Source organism: Dermacentor andersoni, chromosome 2, assembly GCF_023375885.2.
Source record: "Dermacentor andersoni chromosome 2, qqDerAnde1_hic_scaffold, whole genome shotgun sequence".
Classification (NCBI taxonomy): Eukaryota; Metazoa; Arthropoda; class Arachnida; order Ixodida; family Ixodidae; genus Dermacentor; species Dermacentor andersoni.
Genome location: NC_092815.1, coordinates 17,248,510 through 17,267,920, shown reverse-complemented (window position 1 = coordinate 17,267,920; position 19,411 = coordinate 17,248,510). Strand labels below are relative to the sequence as shown.

The 19,411-nt window shown below is 42.3% G+C and overlaps 1 protein-coding gene across 6 annotated transcripts in view; it reads left to right on the top strand.

Annotated features, from left to right (window-relative positions):
- LOC126542835 (mediator of RNA polymerase II transcription subunit 12-like protein) overlaps positions 1 to 18,460 on the top strand; it is a 232,660-nt gene extending 214,200 nt beyond the window's left edge. For 3 of the 6 annotated variants that reach the window (XM_055077484.2, XM_055077485.2, XM_055077483.2), the window contains 2 exons: positions 5,979 to 6,258; positions 8,779 to 18,460. In XM_055077484.2, the coding sequence (XP_054933459.2) occupies positions 5,979 to 6,258; positions 8,779 to 9,235 (737 nt within the window). In that variant the 3' untranslated portion in view covers positions 9,236 to 18,460. The other 3 variants (XR_008615000.2, XM_050189948.3, XM_050189949.3) reach the window with 3 other exon arrangements.
- The last annotated feature ends 951 nt before the right edge of the window (positions 18,461 to 19,411 follow it).

Here is a 19,411-nt window from a genome sequence, read left to right as displayed (position 1 = left end):
TTGAAGGCTGTCCACGTCGTGAGATCATGTTCATGGTTGCGGTGCCACACGCTGGCGACACCGCTCAAATAAAACAATACGTAATTAAGTGATTTGGTGTCGTCCCAGTGGTTGTGGATGCTCACCCAGTCGTAGTCAGCGAGCCAGTCTTCTACGTCGTGGTCTTCGGTACCGCTGAAGGTGGGTGGGTCGCGTTGACGCAACGGGCCGGGGCAGACCACGGTAGTCACCGGGGCAGTGGGTTGTGGTTGCGATGGTCCTTCTTCCGGCATAATGAAGACAGGCTGCAGTGTCCGGTTGCAAAGTTCCAGAATTCCAGTTGTGCCCAGCACCTCCACCAATTGTAAAGGGGGTTTATTCGGGTCGTAGAGAAGCAGCGACCAACGCGGCAACAGCAGGTAGGGCGCAGCCAGCGAACGAACTGAATACGAGCCACACGATGGCAACAGGGCTTTTCAGCCTGCCGATCTTCTTCGTCACAATCTATATATATATATATATATATATATATATATATATATATATATATATATATATATATAGTGAACTCTCACTTGATTAAACTTCAAGGGACCGAAGGAAATAGTTCACTTAACTGAAAGTTCACAAAACTGAATATTCATTAGACCAACATAAGACATGGCATACAGAGTCAGAAGTTTGAAGTGCAATTCATGGAGCAAAAGACATGGCATCCATAGTGTTAGAAATGTGTTAAATGGAATTTGTACATATCAATGAAAAACACACCACGTGGGTCATTTGTGTGCACACGCGGAACCGACGAGACTGGAAAGAAAGAGACGACGACCATGCCACGACTAGCCGGTCGGAAAAAAACACACACCATGTGGTTTGTGATGTGACAGATAGCCGCTTTGCTCTGGCGGCGTTGTAAGCGCCAGCGATGTTACTTTGTTCATGGCCTCTGAGATGACATAACAGGGCGATCTCGGAGGCCATGCCTCGTTGCCGTTCATTTCCCGCGCCGCCGCTTTGCCCCAGGGGTGCTGTAGCGCCAGTGACGTTACAGTGCTGCTGGAGCGGCGGTTTGATGAGTGCGGGCATCGGTTGCGCCTGCAGTGCAGTGCAAGCCTTGGTCCTCTGAGCGAGTTCGCTAAACTGAAATATTGACTTTGACGTAGTAGTTCTGCGGAAACCCGCAAGGTGGAGAGAAGTAATGAATAAAGGGAAAATCAGACAACCACCCGTTCGTAGCAATTGCTACAAAGGAAACCCATACGGGTTCCTCGAAAGAAAACCTCATAGTTGAAGAAAAATTCGTCCTGGTCCGGCACTCGAACCCGGAACCACCGCCTTTCCGGGGCAGCCGCTCTACCATCTGAGCTAACCAGGCGGCTGGCAGATGGCAGGGCGAAGTCGAATTTGTCGACAACACGAAGCAAAGGCAAGAGTTTGACGTAGTAGTTCTGCGGAAACCCGCAAGGTGGAAAGAAGTAATGAATAAAGGGAAATTTCCCTTTATTGAAATATTGACTGTTCCGAAATTCGTTTAAGTGAAACATTTTTGCATAGAATCTATAAGAAAACTGCCGGGGATTTTTAGAAAGTTTGTTATTCTGAAATATTCGGTAAACCAACGTTCGTACAAGTGAGAGTTTACTGTGTGTGTATATATATATATATATATATATATATATATATATATATATATATATATATATATATATATATATTGGGTTTGACATAATAGTTCTGCGGAAACCTGCAAGATGGAGAGAAGTAATTAATAAAGGGAAAATGAGACGTGCACCCAAATGTAGCTAACTGCTACAAAGGAAACCCATACAGGTTCCTCGAAAGAAAAGCCTCACAGCTGAAGAAAAATTCGTCCTGGTCCGGGACTCCATCTGCCATCTGAGCCTGGTTAGCTCAGATCATAGAGAGGCTGCCCCGAAAAGGCAGTGGTCCTGGGTTCGAGTCCCAAACCAAGACAAATTTTTCTTCAGCTACGAGGCTTTTCTTTTGAGGTACGTGTATGGGTTTCCTTTGTAGCAATTAGCTACGTTTGGGTGGATGACTCATTTTTATTGATGACTCATTTGATCATAAACATAACTGCCAACTTTACAATTTTTATCGTTAACTGCTCTATTTCAAGAGCCTGTTTCGGAATGTCGTATTGACACCAATCATCTTATGGTGTTTCATTTGTGTCAATTTTAGAGCAAGACCGACTTAGGAAAAACATAAACACAGTCGCCAACTGATTTTTCATAGATTGATTATTTGTACGCTTTGATGATTCTGGCTTACCTACAGCAATGACACAAACTTACAGAACCAATTTATAATAGCAACCCAAATTTTGGTAGCTGTTACATGATTATTTCGTGAATATTTGATAGATATCTCAATTTTTTTTGTGTGTGGCACAGATTATTCTTGCTACGATTATATAATAGAGTGCCTATTTACGGTGTCCCTGTAGGAAAAAAATCAGCAAATGTTTAAGAAGAATCAACACCTTGAGTAATTAAACAACTCTTAGCATATTTTATCATATTTTTTAAAAATTTCGGCATAGAATGTTGAAATTTTTTTTATTCTAAGGTTGCCAGATTCGTAAACAAATGATGCCGTGTAACACCTTTGTCAGATTTACAGAAGCAACTTTGCGAAGGCACACCACATTATGCTTATGTATGTGGCTATGTTGAAATTAAGAGCGAGTGCATCTGAGATTTGAACATAAATAGGAGGAAGCTATTCATAACATTATGTGAACACAAATAATAAAAAAATTAATGCAAATAAAGGGCAGGCTGACACATGACCTTGAACTCGCCATTTTCTGTTAAAGCCAAATTCAGGAGGGAGAAAAAAAGTTCAATGTTATTTTCTTTTTTTAACCAAAAATGCTGAACTGTACTAACGACCCATTGTGCCATTTCAGGACATTAACTCTTTTCCTACCGTGGGGAAAATACATGTTTTTTGTAGGTTACGTCAGATTTTTTTTTCTGAAGGAACTGCTGCGCTCAATATTTTATGTAATACATAAACAACTAGCAGAATGAATGAACTTTTCATGCATAAAAGTTTTATTAACAAGGGCTATGTATAAAAAAAAGATATAGATTGCCAGAATTAAGATGGTGGGATAAAGTTGAACAAAGTTTGTAAAGACATGCTTGTATCTACAAATACAAAAATCAAACAATGATTTTGAGCTATACAAAATGTATAGCAGTCATTAGACTGCTACACATATTTTATATCGCTATCACTGTCACCAAAAAAAGAAAAATATTCATTGAACATGTATTTCACTAAAAAATTTAAGTACAAGCACTACAGTTTGGCATGCCAGGCTGCGACTAGCTATCTTCCAAGCTGGCTTCCGTCGTCGCTCTCAGAGTCAAAGTTCGATGAAAAGGCAGCATCCTCAGATTCGCTGCTGCTTGACTCATCAATAAAGTTAGCCGCAGATGCAGCAGAATCACGAGATCTGCGATCTTTTGAAGCACGCGCACCACTCCCGTAGGCGGCTGTTTTTGCATAGCTGTCTTGAGTGCACTGCCAAACTTGTCAGTGCATTAAAAAATTACACCTGGCGAGGAAAAAGCAAACCACTTAGAAAACAAAAATATGGTTCTCCTCCTTCACATACTATGGCACAGAGTGTACATGGGTGGCACGGAAGGTCTCGAAAGCAGCATTTCAAACCATTGATAGTGGGCAGCCATTTCAGATTTCTACTATGACGATTGCTAAAACTTCGAAGTGCTTTAGAAAATCACGACTGGGGGGAAAAAGTGAACTGCTTAGAAAACAAAATGTAGTTCTCTTCCTTCACGTCCGATAGCACAGTGCGTCCATGAGCGGTGCAGAAGGTCTCTCGAAAGCAGTGTTTCAAACCATCGTTAGCTGGCTAACGGTGCCCTATGAGTGTGGTACGAAAAGAGTTAAACCCAACGATTGAATTCTTTAATTGTCCTTGTGCAGAGTCTGGTTTTGGTCCATGCAGGCTTATTAAATATTTTTTACACGTTATCCTTTTCGACAAGGAAGCATATGCAAATGGGTGTAGTATCTCCAAAATGCAAATTAGCATTGTGCCATCTAAGTGCAGGGGGGTATTCAAAATTTATGCATGGACTCAATTCAGGCCACAAAGAATGCCCTGGAGAGTTTGCACACCAGTCTTTGGCTGAGAGTTTTAGCACTATCATTATGCAGACTTAAATGTTGCACTACTGCAGCTGTGTTCATTCCCTTCACTAGCTTTCAGTGGCAGTGGTAAAGTGTACCAGCAAGGTGTAGCTGTAGCAGACATATATACAGGAGGTTTCTATGAAGACTTTCAGTAATATATTTCAGTAATGTATTTCAGTAATATTATATTTAAGAATAGCTGTTTTGAAATAAAAGGACAGTTCCTTTGGAGAGATTCCATCAATGTTGGCGCCGATGAGATGAAGGATGATACACAGCATGTTAGAATGGAAGGGAAACAAAAACGAGAAAAATGATATTTTTGACCGGAACGAAAACATAACCTAAATATTATTTATTATATTGTTTTGAAGGGAAACCAAAATATATTTCGTTGGTTATTGGTTCGAGGGGAAAGTCGGCAATCTAACACGATGACGTCAGGCAACGTCATCATTAGTGCCTTAAATCAAGGCACTAAGCATGATCTCAGAATTCATAATTCACTTATTGAGAAAAATAAATACGGGCTACGTTATTATCGTTACTTTGCTTCGAAAATTTTTTTCGTGCTAGCCTAAACCGTTATGAATCGTTACGGATTATGTTTTTTTTTTCTGGAGCAGAACAACAATGGAACTTTTTCAGTGGAACGAAACTAAAACCAGAATGGAAAACATTTTGTTCTGACACCCTGGAAATACATGGTAATTAGTTGCTAATTAACAAAGATCCATTATTTAACATTTAACCTTTTAGTTCCAGTGGGCTCATCATAATGGGGAAATTGAAGCAAGGTCTCCGTACAAGCCATATCAACTTTTGGATCTAGAAAAAATTCAATTACCCGTAGAATTGTGGCACAGTGAATTTTGGCCATCGGAGCGCGTGAAAACAAAACTGGGAGGCTCCAGTGAGTGCCAGACTGCGCCCCTAGAGACGACATTCCGTTTATGTCGCCCAGGAGTGAGGAGCCAGTGCGCTCGGCTCCTTGCTCCTCCCTGTCCCAGCGTGCTGGCTGATGTTCCAGCAAATATTCATAGGCTGTGCTCACAAAACTTTCTTTGCATAACGGTTGTTCATGATTGGCACTTGCCGCAGTAAATGTCTAGAGAGCATGCTAGCATGAGTGAGGGGGGCCTTCCCACCGGTCAAAGAGGAAGCCGATCCTACATAATCAAAGTTTTGCGATTATTTACTTAGTTTTGTAATAATGAACTGTTTTACTCTTTTTCTACTGCAGTGCGGTTTTCTCTTCATCCTCTGTGTAGCTCAGTAAATATCAGTAAATATCTGACATAAAGGGTTTCATTTGTGATCAGTGGTTTCTAGCGCATTGTTTTCCCTGCACACTCACCTACTTAACAAGCTTAACAAGCTAATAGTAGATGCGATAGAGGAAACATGTAATCAGGTATAGTTCTTATCACTATTGTTTTCGTGTGGTTCAATTGCTGAGTGCATTGACTGGATGGCCAGCAGAGTCATCATGTTCAAGCCAGTGAATGCTTGTATCTCTAGTGAGGCATATGCTAGATATAATCTAATACGAAATTTAAGTTGATGCCAAAAGTATTTGAGAGCGTGGCCTCTGGTCATCTGTTAGCCAACATTGCCTCCTGCTTTGAGAAACCGTGCATACATGTGCGTGTGTGTGTGTGGTCTCATCCTAGCGCCTCGTTCTCTCTTTCTCCCTCTCCTCGTTTGCCCCTGCCTGCCCGGTCTCCTGTCCCTGTCGTGGGTGGTGATGATCCCCCTGGTTGTCCCTCCCCATGGTGGCTACTCGTCCCTTTCCCCAGGGGGCATGAGCCAAAACTATGGTGGGGGCTATGGGGGTGGCGGGCCGCCTCCACAAGCCCTGATGGAGCGCCGCGCGGCGGCTGGCGTCACTGGAGCCCAGCCCGGTCCTGGCAGTGGCATGATGGGCCCGGCCCCGCCAGGCTTTGGCCAGGGCTACAACCCAGGGGGGGCAGGGAACACCATGGGAGGACCTCCTCAACAGTCTGGCAACATGGGCATGATGAGTGCTGCTGCAGCAGGCATGCAGAATCCCGGGCCACAGCAGTACCTGGCCAACAGGTGAACCCGCCCCTCGCCCCGTGAACTTGTTGAGAAGGATCGCTAGTTGTATGTGACTGGTACAGATAAAGGATCACCTTTACAATGAGCACTAGCGGTGTTATGGCAGCAGCCTGTCCTCTGGAGCTTTGGTGCAAAGAACTGATCATCTAGCCACCTCATGCATCATTCTTTCGTGGAAACGCTGACCAACTAACATGATGAAACTTGCGGAGTGAATGAATGTTGTGCATATACTTGTCCACATGACAAAATTGCTGATGGTTGCCAGGGATGCTGTCACTTTTTGCAAAAATGGAGGTAATAGCACAACAGTATTTAACCACACAAAGTCTTCAGATCACATTTGAGCCACCTAATTCAACCACTGTTGGCATTACATCTTTATAGTCTGACTAGCGTACTGTAAATGGGGGCATATAATACAAAATGGAATATAATACAAGAAGCAGTTCTGTCATAAGAAGCCAACAAACATTGACACCAAGGACAACATAGGGGAAATTACTTGTGCTTAATAAACGAAATAAAGAGACGATAAATTAATGCAAATTACAGTGGATGAAAAAACAACTTGACGCAGGTGGGAGCTGAACCCACAACCTTCGCATTTCGCGTGCGATGCTCTACCAATTGAGCTACAGCGGTGCCGTTTCCCTATCCACTTTCTTGGGTATTTGTGTGCCCTAGTAGAACCCTGGGAGTGTTAGCCAGCACCACCACTCACAGACCTTGATGGCGGACATGGAACGTCCTTTTTGCCGCAGGCGTCACGAGAACGTAATCTTTTTGGGTGAAGGCAACTGGTCAATAAACTCACACATGCTACCTGAAGGCATCAATGTTGCCGGATTCGAGACCCTCGTTATGTAATAGGTAGCATGTGTGAGTTTCGTAACAACCGTTCTCTAGCACGTTGCAAAGTAATGGGGCCGTGTATTCGTATTACAAATTCGTATTAGCCGTGATGGTATCATCGAGATTCCACTGTATTTAAGAATGCAGGTAATAAAATGCTGTTGGAAAAAAAAAAATCAAAAATCAAAGTGCAAGAGTGGCAGTTATGCATAAGGTGAATTCTAAATGAAGCATCTGTCTTTTTATGCATGCTTGACTTAAAAGAAAAGAGAAGTGGATACAGAAATCTCAAGCATTGTTTCTGTTAGTGATGGCCTTTCCTCGTGTGCGAATAGTATGCACTGCTTAAGTATTTTATCATGCAAGCGCTCATTAGGTTGTTGCAAAAGTGTGTTCAACCCTTAACGTTTCTGGCATCATACTTAGCTATGTTGCTTTGGCAGTAATGTCTGATCTACCACACATAAAGCTTGCACTTCTGTATGCTAAGATCACTGTATTATACAGCAAAAAAATTATTTTGTTTTCCTATGTTAAGTTGCCACATATGTATCTGTGATGTGATACTTTTTTTGTGTTTCTTTTCCTATAGCATGAAGCATTGAAGTACACTTTGTCATGCTCAATCATTTCTGCATAGGGTGCCCTTCTGAATATCTGTCACTTTATGTTTGTGCTCTTCCCCCATATGTTTCTGTCTTTGTTTTCTTGCTTTGCATTAGAGCTTGTCTGTGCATTGTCGTTTATTTATCCTCTTTTGCTTGTTCTTTGTCTATGCCTTGTAACTGCAGGTTTGCTCATGTGTCTCTTACTTGCTCTGCAGCGCATGCCTGTCAGCTTGAAATCCTGCTTTGTTGAAGTGGAAAACGAAGCTTCGCTCACCTGCCTCCTGATGCTTGCTCACAAGGCCAGCTTTGCCTGCATTTTGTGCCACAAGGCAAATACTAACAACTCAGCCTGCTTGTGCATTGCTTGCTGTATGATAGCTTTCTTATTAGAGTATATAGACATATGCTTTAACGAATCCTACTAAGGCGCATTACTATAGCATATTTCACTCGTGTTGTGAAAGAGCAGTGTGTAATGCATTCTCTATATCTGTGGCATGGTTCCTCAGCTACAGTGGTCGACAAGAGTGCCAGACTTTCAGCTGTCATCTCTGTTTTTCTTGCATACTATGTTATTTCACATTGCACCACAATACTTTCATTAGCTGTGCACCAACTCGGCCAACATAGTACCCTGCTAAATTAATTTTTTTGCCTCCCTGATTAAAGAGATGCAGGACTGAAATTGTGATTCTAGTCTACTGCATTTTTTCTGAGCTTTAAAGAACTTGAATTTAAATTTAATGCACAAAAATTATAAGTAAAGAAATGTAATGTCAAGAGAGGTATTCTGAAAGAGTCAACATAGTGAACATGTCCATTTCATCTGCTGCTGAAGTTCTGATTGGCTATGGTGCCTGGTTGCTGTGGACGCGCAGCCCAGGCCAGCTAATCAGAATTTCACCAGCAGACGAAATGGACATGTCCACTAGGTGGACCCTTACAGAATACCTCCCCAGTACTCCTTTAAAATTAGACGTGCATGCAGTCGTGTGAGTTAGCTGCGAGCACAACCTGATCAGTGCACTGTCTGCGATGCAACGATGGCATGCAGGCCACAATATGCCCTTGGTCAAGGAGGAGCCGGTGGCGGAGGAGGCCACCCTGGCGGCCCCATGGTGGGTTCCACAGGGGCCGGCCACCTTGGGGGTCCCGGTGGAGGCGGCCCCGGCCCCCAGGGTGGGGCTGGGGCGCCTCCGGGGGGCCCGATCCCGGGCGGGGGTGGCTACGGCGGGGGTGCGCCTGGTGCGACCCCAGCTAGTGCGGCTGGCCTGATGGCCAGTTCCATGCACCACCAGCAGTTCATGGCCCTCAAGCAGCAGCAGCAGCAACAGCAACACCAGCCCCCGCCACCCCACCAGCAGCAACAGCAGCACCAGCAGACTGCAGCACTCGTGGCCCAGCTGCAGCGGCAGCTCTCGGGCAGCGGCCAGGTACCACCCCAACAGCAACAACAGCCGCAGGGACCGCCACAGCAACATTCGGCATACCAGCACCAGGGTCCCTACTGAAGCTTACAGATTCCCCCCACCATTGCAAATGGCAGCTTTCGTGTCAACAGCCTAAAAGAGGGACTAGACAGCTATAATACAGCGTCAATCTGAGGCCATTGCTGCCATATTGGTAGTCTTCATGGCAGTAGCCGGGGTGTAAGCTATGTTTGAACGCAGTAGCAGCAAAAGTGGTATCACTCTGCCGGACAACATGCAGGACCACACTGAGTTGCAGGTAACATCTTACTACTGTTCAAATGGCAGCCACAATAGTAGCCTATATCGTAGCAGTGCCATCAGATTAATGGTTATAGTGAAAGCAAATGCATGCAAGCACAATCATGAAATCAAAGGGCATTCTAATGCTGTCTTGTGGGATGTCGAAAGCATGACACGCGCTTGCGTACTGGTGCCACAGCTGCACCTAGCCATAAGCCCCCCCTTCACAGATTGTTGTGTGGCAGTGCACTTGTAGGAGGGGTTATACAAACAACCTGACAAACAAACTTTATTCAAACATCACGGGATGTTTAGGAGTGCAGACAAAAAGCCTTCAGCAGGCTTGACTGGGTCTGTGCCCCCTATAAATGGCAAACAGCGAGAAGAGTGCGGTCTAACTAAACAGGTTACAGAGTTGTAGTACATATGCATTGACAGTAAACATAGAAAATAATTATGCTTGTCTAGCACAACAATTAAGATGGCCATATAGAAAATATGTAAGCAACAGCAAATATTAGTTTGAACAGAATATATAAAAAACAAGAATAAGCTTACTAATTAAGTTAGAAAACCGAGGTAGTAGCTCTAGGATATACAAATATATGGATAATAAGTAACGCAAAAAGAAAAAAAAAGAGTTTCTTGTCCAGATTCAAAATCGCATGAACCGTAAAGTTTACGGAATGTTGTGAGAGTCGCAAGTATGCCCCTCCGAAACTTATTTGTACATTTGTACCAGTTAATGACACTAGAATGAGCAATCTCAATGCAGTTGCATGCAGTTCTACGTGCCCTTTTTCGAGAATCGTCTTGGATCCTGTAGGTATTGTCCAGTAGGGATCAGTCCTGGCAATTCTCCGATGTCATTGTGCACAGATGAAAAGTGCCTGTCTGTTTGGCTGTGTCAGCCATAATAGCTGTACCAACTCTATACTTGCAGCCTCTGTGTGAAATCTCAGGGTCCCACTTAAGCCTCCCACTGGTTCTTGACAAGAGCCTTTGTCCCGAAGCAAGCTAAAGCCACAACTGTGCCTGTTGTCGCAAACTCAGTTGTACCATCACACTTTTCATACCAGCATTTTGTGTTGACTTCTCATGAAGAATTTTGCCTCGCTGCTACTTGTGCGCACCACTTCTTCTGTTACTTTTGGAGTAATGTCAAAAAAGTGTAGCTTGCTTTTACTCTGTCTTGGTTGCATAACTATGCTGCATCCTAGGCACCTTTTGATGTCACTGGAAAAGTTGTTGTGTTATAATTGATACAAAGAATTTGCTGAGAATAGTTCTATGCAGGGGATTCTGCATTCATCTAAATCTCTATAGTGTGTGTGGAAAAACCCACCTGACATTAACAGTTGACTGCTATGCAAAGGCATGAAGATGGTAGATTTAGACACATAAACGGATATTATTAAGGACAGACTTTTATTGCCATTGTTGAACACAGTTAATGTCTATTTATGTTCTTCTATTGCCCCTGTCAGTGTGCATTTATAGTTAATCTTCATTTATGAACCAAACAGTCAGCAACAAAGTTTCCTGCTGACAAATTTAGAAGGAAATGAACTGCTGTATTAGGTTCTTGTCACTGAATGGTCAGGTGCAAGAACTTGCAACTGCTGTTAAATGTGTGGCTTTATTTGTCTCATGTCGTCAACATGTTTGTTATGCAGCATAACTACTGGACCAAGTGGAAAAGTTCGGCCTCCTTTATAAGCACACGTGAAAATAAATGCACAATGTGTGGCTGCTAAAAGGGCACTAAAGAGGAACATAAAATAAGTTTAGACTTGTAGAGTAGTCTTCTAGAACTATTTATTTGCATCTGTTTGGCAGAAAGTGGTAAGTGATAAGAGGTAAAGTGTTGCCAGGAAAAATGAGTGCCAAACTTGTCCTTCTTAAATTTCATGCCTGAAGTAGCGGGTGTGGTAAACTAATACAAAAAGGACAAGAAAGAGGAAGGAGAGGAAGAACCTTGGCCATCATAAGTGTCTCACATCCCAGTGGACGGGTCAACCGTCTCACATCCCAGTGGACGGGTCAACCGTCTCACATCCCAGTGGACAGGTCAACCGCGGGAAGGATACAGGGTAAGAGAATAGATAAGGGAGCAAAGTTACAATAAAATAGACTCAAACAAAATAGGAGGACATACATGAAAAGCGGACATGATTTTAATTCTAAAACTACAGGGCACAATGTGGCGCTGTGCCCTGTGTCATTCGGCCACCCAGTGTTGTTATGCACAATGCCAGGCTCGTCTTTCTCAATTCAGAATTTTTTTAATATAAGCCCTAATAAGTGGCACAGCTTGTTCGAAGTAGCCCAATACAAGTAGAATATGTTGTCCAAAAGATATGTTCACGTACCAGCTTGTTTAAATAACACATTTTGCTTTTATATTTTTATGCTTTTCAACCATGCTTTGGGTGAGTGAAACGTTTCCAAAAAATGTTTTTCATAAACAACTCATCACTGATTCCAACGCTTCCTTGTGATAGTGGTTTAGTTATATCTTTTGGGTTGCTCTTCTCATTTATAATGGCAGTTAAAGATATGAGTTCTTCAGTCAAGGGCACCTGTAGGGTTGATCGTGTGAATGATTCATGAATGTGGCAATACAGTCGACTCTTCTTACAATGGACCATGATAATCTGGCTAAGTATGTCCGTTTTATTTGAAGTCCGTAAAACCCGAAATGCCCTAGTTCCGAAACCTTGATCGCGATGTGTAACAACGTAATTGTGAAGAGTGAGTGATGAACATCGAAAGTAAAACAAAGAAAATAAAAAAGTCGTGCGAAAGGCAAAGCAGCGATTGCAATAGCAAATTAGTAAACAGCTATGCGAAGTAAGGATAGTAGTTTTATTGGCGCTATAAAGTTGTAAACATTCGCTTACTAACTAAATTAACAAGCCAGGTGTCAAGCACGCGCAGGCAAGCATGAACACATCTCGCTCAATAAATGCTGAAAGTCGCTGTCAAAACATTGGAGTGAGGAATTGCAGCAGCAGCAGTGATCGCATTAACCGTCGTGCATCTCACTCTTCAATGCGAATGAAACTTCATAAGCAAAGTGCATACGAAGCTACCGGCACTATGTGCACTCTGCAAACATTGCTGATTGCTTTCAAGATGCGGCACCCGCGCTGCCTCGCTGGAGTAGAACCCACCCCCCGTGCCTTGCACGCGCATGATATTGAGCTGCGATCGTCGGCTGACTCTCACAAGTCAGTTGCTAGCTAGCCCGTGTCAACTCAGCAAAAGTCCGTTTTATACAGCCGATTTTGACAAAAATTGACACTAATTTCGTCTGCTGTAGCCGATAGTTCATTGTAGTGTGGTCCGTTAAAAGCGAACTTCGTTGCATTAATAAAATAGGTAGAGCAAACTAAGGTGGAAATATGGTCCGTTATATCTGAAACTCTGTTGTACGCAAATCCATTGTAAAGTGCGTAGACTGTATCTGTCAAGCTTCCATCTTGGGGTGGAGGTTTAAAGCTTGAAAGTTGATGTGACCATAAAAAAGTTAGAAGTGACTGAATAATTGATGTGCAACATGAGCAATTTAGTAGTATCAAATCCTCTTATAATAACTGGAACTTACAGCTTCACCATAGCTCATCTCACGTTAGTGTGATGTTTCAGATTTGATGACGTTTCTGTGCAATTGAAAAATATGTACAAATTCTGGTAGTATTCGCATATCCAACATAGAAAAAGAAAATGTATTTCAAATTCAGCAAATGCCCACGCAACTGCCTACCTCTAAGCCCTGCAGCATTGCTCTTTATGTCACAGCAAACAAACTAATCTGCCTGATATGGTTGGGTCACCCCGTAAATTGTGATGCATTGAATTTCTAGCTGGCAGCTGTGAAATTCGTACCAGCGATTGGTTTCGCCTGGCTGTGCTAACCAAGCACAGTCAAACCTCCATATATCGAACACGGATATATCGAATTATTGCATATATAGAAAATTGCATGCATTTTTAATTCTTTATTTCGAACGGGGTCGGACATAAAATGAATATATCGAACTCTGCCACTCCACACCACATGTGCTCTGTTGACAGGCAGCAAGCTTTCCCACAACAACCTCGAAGACAGCGGTGGTGTGACAAGCGTTCCCAACTGCTGTGCGCTGTAGCTGCTGCACATATTGATTGCGCCGAGGGTGCCATTTGAACGTAACGGCATACGCACGCGGTGGCTTTGCTAGTTCAACAATGCCGGTGACACATCGCATTTGCCGCACTGATACCTCCTCGGTGCCACGCTCTGCGCCTGGTGCACCTTGCGAGGAATGGCGGTTTGCATCCACAAAGACATGCGACAGCACACGTTCACTGGGCTCACTCATAGATGTCATGGCAGATGCCACTTAATACTTTGTTATTGACATTGTTTAAATATGCTTCGATTGACGGATATGGAGATCGCAGCGGAAGTAGCAGCCAAATGAATACGCTGCCTAGGTTGATCCCTTATACGCTGATGTTGCCCCGCTCCCAACTTCAACTGAGGCTGGTTGGTTGGTTGAACGATTGGTTCATTGATTGATTTGTACAAGTCTTTTACGTGTCTTTTGCTTAATTTAATATATTGAATTCTGGCTATATCGAACTATTTCGTGATCACCACGCTGTTTAATATATCGAGGTTCGACTGTATATTCATTCTGGTTCCTGAGAAACACTAAATGGCTTCAAGAGTTTTCATTCGCTACTTATCAGTACGAAAACCATCCTTTGGATTTGATGGGACTCTAAACAAGAACATTAAGTTAAGCTGCATTAGTAAATTGTTTTTAGAATACCTAAAGGTTGCTGTTACCATGAGGAGGAGACGCTTTGGAAGTTGGAAAATATGCAAAAGCAAAAGACTCGTAGCAGTGCCCTTTATGAAGTTCCCACACCAGCTTCCAATGACGTCATGGATTATGACAGCATCTCCTCCTGTATTTTTCATTGTTTATTGATAGAGAAAAAATACATGGCATTCTGAATGAGCCAAATACATAATCATTGAAACTCTTTATAACTTTTTCGGTTATTAAACAGTGCAATTGCTAGAACATAAATTGCAACTTGTGACGTAATCAGAATCTTTCCATTGAAGGAATGAAAATAAAGCTTTAAAGGAATAGTTAACCAGTATGTCCCTCTAAGTGAAGAGGCAAACAGTGGCACAAGCAAAATGAGCACCTCACGAATAGCGGGATCATGCATTGGGCTTGCCTAATTTATTCATGGAGTGTTTAAGATGAGCACTTCTACGGCATGCAAAAGGAAATTATGGCGGGCCCCAAACAATTGAATGTTGAGTTACCAATGCTACTCTAGAACTTTTGTTTTGCTAAGTCAGCCATAATATCAATAAAAACTTACGTAAATAATTTTGCTAGTTAGCTAATTTGGCTATGTGCAGAGTATACTGATAGCTTCTCCAGATGGCTCTTAGCAATGCACACTTGATTTCACCCCCACAAGGAAGGCTTCAAAACAATGTTGTTTTTAAAGTTTAAGCTTTGTGCACACTCGCCAGAACACTTTGTATGTGCAGGAGTGTTCTAAACTAGGCTGGTTGATACATCATTAGGACGGGAACAAACAGCGCTTAAAATGGGACAATGAGAGCACGACAAACAAGGCACCTTGTCTCTTGTTCTCTCACCATTCTGTCTTGAGCACTGTTCGTTCTAGACCCTGTATATGTTTTGAAGACGCATCAATTGTGCTGTTAATACACATGGCTTAAACATGTCTAACATATATTTCAAGTACATTGATGCAGTATATGCTGTATATTGAAAATGACATTTTTCAGATCTATCTGTGTGCAGCTTGAATGGTGCACATCCATCTGATATCTATAACAACATGAAGTGTTCAGCAAACAAGAGTGTGATTAGTGGTTCACCTCGTGAAGGTGTTCCTCGTGCAGTCATGCGCAATGTGGACCAATATGAAAAGAAATGCCTGATTTGCATATAGGATCAATAATTGCTCCTGCTATTTGTTGGGAGACTAAAAAACACTGCACTGTTCATTCTTCAACACAATAGTGATGTAACGCATATCTGCAGTGATGCGCATTTTCTCATCGCATATCTGCGGGTGAGGTTTAAGCCCATATCAAATGTTATGAAAATTAAGAGCGTTGGGTGTACATGACTTCCTGCAAAGCTGCCGGCTTGCCCGCACTCCAAATTCACAGATTTGCCATTTCATGGAGCAGACAGTCTAATAGATATGGGGGCGTTTCCTGCCTTTTTTATTCATAATAAATCAGTAGCATGTGTCATCTGTGGCAATTCCAGGCAAAAATGTCGCAATTCTACTGCAGCAGAACACTGGCGCCATCTGTGATTGTCAGTCAGAATCAGTTTAACAAGAATATTCATGTGTAGCTGGCGCTCTTATTTACAACACGTTTGGTACATCTCCAGTAATCATTGCTTGAATACCAACTACAGTAAATTGTCATTGATACGTAGTTGGATAGAAATGTATATCATGTACACACTAAGTGATGTATTAATTAATGACTGATGAGAGACTGTAGACTTACTGGCCAGAAAAAAAAAAAACATCTTAATTCTCATTCAAATAAACACACAGAAAAATGTTTTTTCTTTTTTTTTTGTTCCATTTTTCTCTTTTCTTTCTTTCTTTTTTTTATTGCGAGCAGGCAGCAAAAAAATTGTGATTTTTACTTGCCACCATGGTCGCCTTGCAGCGATGAAGGCATCCTCAAACTCGGCAAGGCCACGAGCCAGTTTTTCCATCAGGCCCCAATTCTCTGCGAAAGCACTCATGATGGTCAACACAAGCGGTGCGTCGGATACAGCAGAACCATCATCCACTTCCACCTTGTCGTAGGTGCCGCATAAACACCTGAAGCTATGCGAGCAGGAAACACGTCTTGGCCACAATGTTGTGACATCACTATCAGTGGTGACTGCAGTCCGTGAAAGGTCCATACGCTGCAATTTATGGCCTGTGCGCACGACATTTTGCCGATTCTGTACTTGTATACGCCGAAAAATTACATAAATGCTATACATTAACCGTTTTGCATGTGCTAAGTGGCTACGGCTTAAGCGGTCAGCCAACACATTAGGTTCAATGGCGACAGGGTGGGGCATTCATCGCGACTATATTTAAACCAGAATTACTTACTGGGCAGGTACATATTAACAAGGTTTTACTGTAGGAGTTTTTTCTCACATTGGATGCCCCTATTATTTTGAATGCTAGACACAGCACTCACCTGGAGTGTTTTGATACAGTGTGTACGTGAGTGAGGATGACTGTTTGAGGTCTTCTGAGCAGCTGAAGCGAAGAAAACTAGGGACACATGTTTCTATGTAGTTGACTGGATGAGTTATTTTTTCCTCACTACAGTTGTGTGCAGCAGTTGGCAAGTTCAGGCAGATGAGTGTCTGCTGTTATAGCAGCAGACGGTTGTCACTGCTTTAGCCCTTGTAGGATTGCAGTACATACGAAAAAAAATTTTACAGCTGCAAATCTGATGTCATTAGGCTGCATTGTACTTATGCGAACCTATCTACACAATTATATTTCCTTTCTGATAAAAAGAGAAAGTATGGTGCTTATGGGCTTCAACCACCACTGGCAAGCAGGGCTTTTTATTTATGGCTGTTTGAACAGATTCTTTTCCTACGGAAACCTTCTTTAGCAGCTGTGAGGAATTACTTTTCTTTTTTATATTGCTGTAGCTTTGTCATTGTCAGAAAGAAGCAAGTAATGAACTCTCTCTGTTCGGCATTTTGGACTATGGGAGGAGAACATTTTCTTTTTCTCAGAATGCCATGGCATTTTATTACATGAAGTGGAAAATAAAGGGCTGCGTGGAAAAATTGACACAAATATTTACATTGATCAATAGGTACCACTTTATTGAAAGAAAAGCAATTTGTATATTGCTGATTAGACTTTTCTTATGTAAACAGAGTACCAAAGTTGCATTGTCATCTTCAGATAAGTGAACAGCTGTTCATTTGAACAGCCCTGTACCATGTCCACTATTACGTAAAGCTTTTTCTCAGTTTTGGGGTGGTCACGACTGTAGCCGTTACCATCCATCCACCTTCAATGAAACCATTGGACTTTGCTTGTAGTGTGTTTACAATGTTGGGGTCATGTGGACTGGTTGAACTTGTTCTGCTTCATTTAAACATTTTCTGTTTAGCACAATTTATGTTGGGTACTCTTGATAGGGCCTTGCACATTGCCTTGATTGTTTGTCACGTGTTAATGGCGCTGGTTTCTGTTCAGATTGTGGTTGTGCAGCAAGATATTTAGATTATATTTGGGCATTGAGTGCACCTGATCTGTACCGGCTGCGAGTCTTACCGAAGGGCTTTTCTTACACTTTCCATGATACACATTGCTAGACACTTGGACAGAAAATGAGAACACTGTGGTTAATCCAATGTGTTATCAGCAATGGGCTTATGTATGTATGTGTCCATCTTTGTTTACCTATGCTTCCCCAGCATTGTACGTGCAACTGCATTTTATGCAGTTCCTGCTTTACTGTTTGATTTTCTTGACATAAGTTTCTGTATATACACACATATATACTTTTCATATTTCACATACCATATGAAACTGGGCCTTTTATGCCTTGCATTTTCTCTTGATATATCCACGAGGGATTGTTTTTACTATTATTATTTTTTGTAGGTGGTTATACAGGGCCTGCACATGGTTTTAACTTGTGCTGTGACTGTAGTATTTTCTTATTTATTTTTGTAGGTCTGATTTTTTATGCCTCGCTGCTGTCACTGTAGAATGTGGTTCTGTACATGACTGTTTGCTTAGACAAACTTTTGTGGGGATGTTTAATCCTGTTTTAAGAGTCTTTACTGTTAAATTATTTGTTGTCACAAGAGACTGTACATAACGTTAAAAAGAAAGTCTGAACAATAAACTGGTATGTGCATAGAAATCGAGTCTTGAAGCTTTGAATAAATAATGTGCGCATTTTAAGATGTCCATATTGTCTTATACTGGACATTGGAAGTAATAATTCCACTACTTTTAATAAACCATGTCAGTTGTGTGAATGCTGCTTTTAAAGCGAAGCTTTCTTAGCTATCGACTGCACAGGCACACACTGAAATCAAAACACTGTGCCCCCACGACTCGTGGAAATCACGCCACAATATGTATGGCCATATATCTTTATAGGGATATGTATGTAAAAGTAAATTACACTTCCAGTTGTTTGTTTTGAACCTGGTTGCCCCAACGCAGAAGCCCGATGTTCTATTAGGCCACGGATGCATGCCTAAAGTGGTTGAGTAAAGCACCGTTGACAAATTACCCATGTGCAAAGCCAGTGGTTTGAGACACTTGACACATCAGCTACACATAGCAACAATTTACTTGTAAAAAGTGAGCACACACATCTTCTAGCTCACGATGAAGAGAGAAGCTGCGAGACACGTTCGTGGCTGATATTCACTGCACATCTCTCGTCGTACTGTGGCACTGTGGTGCGTTTCTACAAGGTCAATCATGTCGTGTGTTATGATTCAACACGTTTTAATGCTGAAAGGTTGACAGTTGCTTTAGCATGCATTAAAGCACCTGCACGCTCACAAGGCATTAATTAAATTACGAGGGCGAATTCTCGCCCCTATATTTTATTAGCCAAAATAAAGTGCATACAGGTAATCCACCTTTTTCATTTTCCTGTGCTGCCCTCTGCCACACGCCACTGGAAATGTTTTGGAAGAGTGCCAGGCTTTCATTAGTTGATTTATGTACCTGCGCCCATGATGAGTGCACGTTGGTTGTGCATTTCTTGGACTGTGAATAATTATTAATGGCTTCTCCGGGGCAGCATGTCGTTCATGAAAGCCATGTAGCATTCACCGACTACTGGGTGAGCAGGCCTGAGTGCGCTGTTGTGCTAACATTATGGCGGATAAGGGC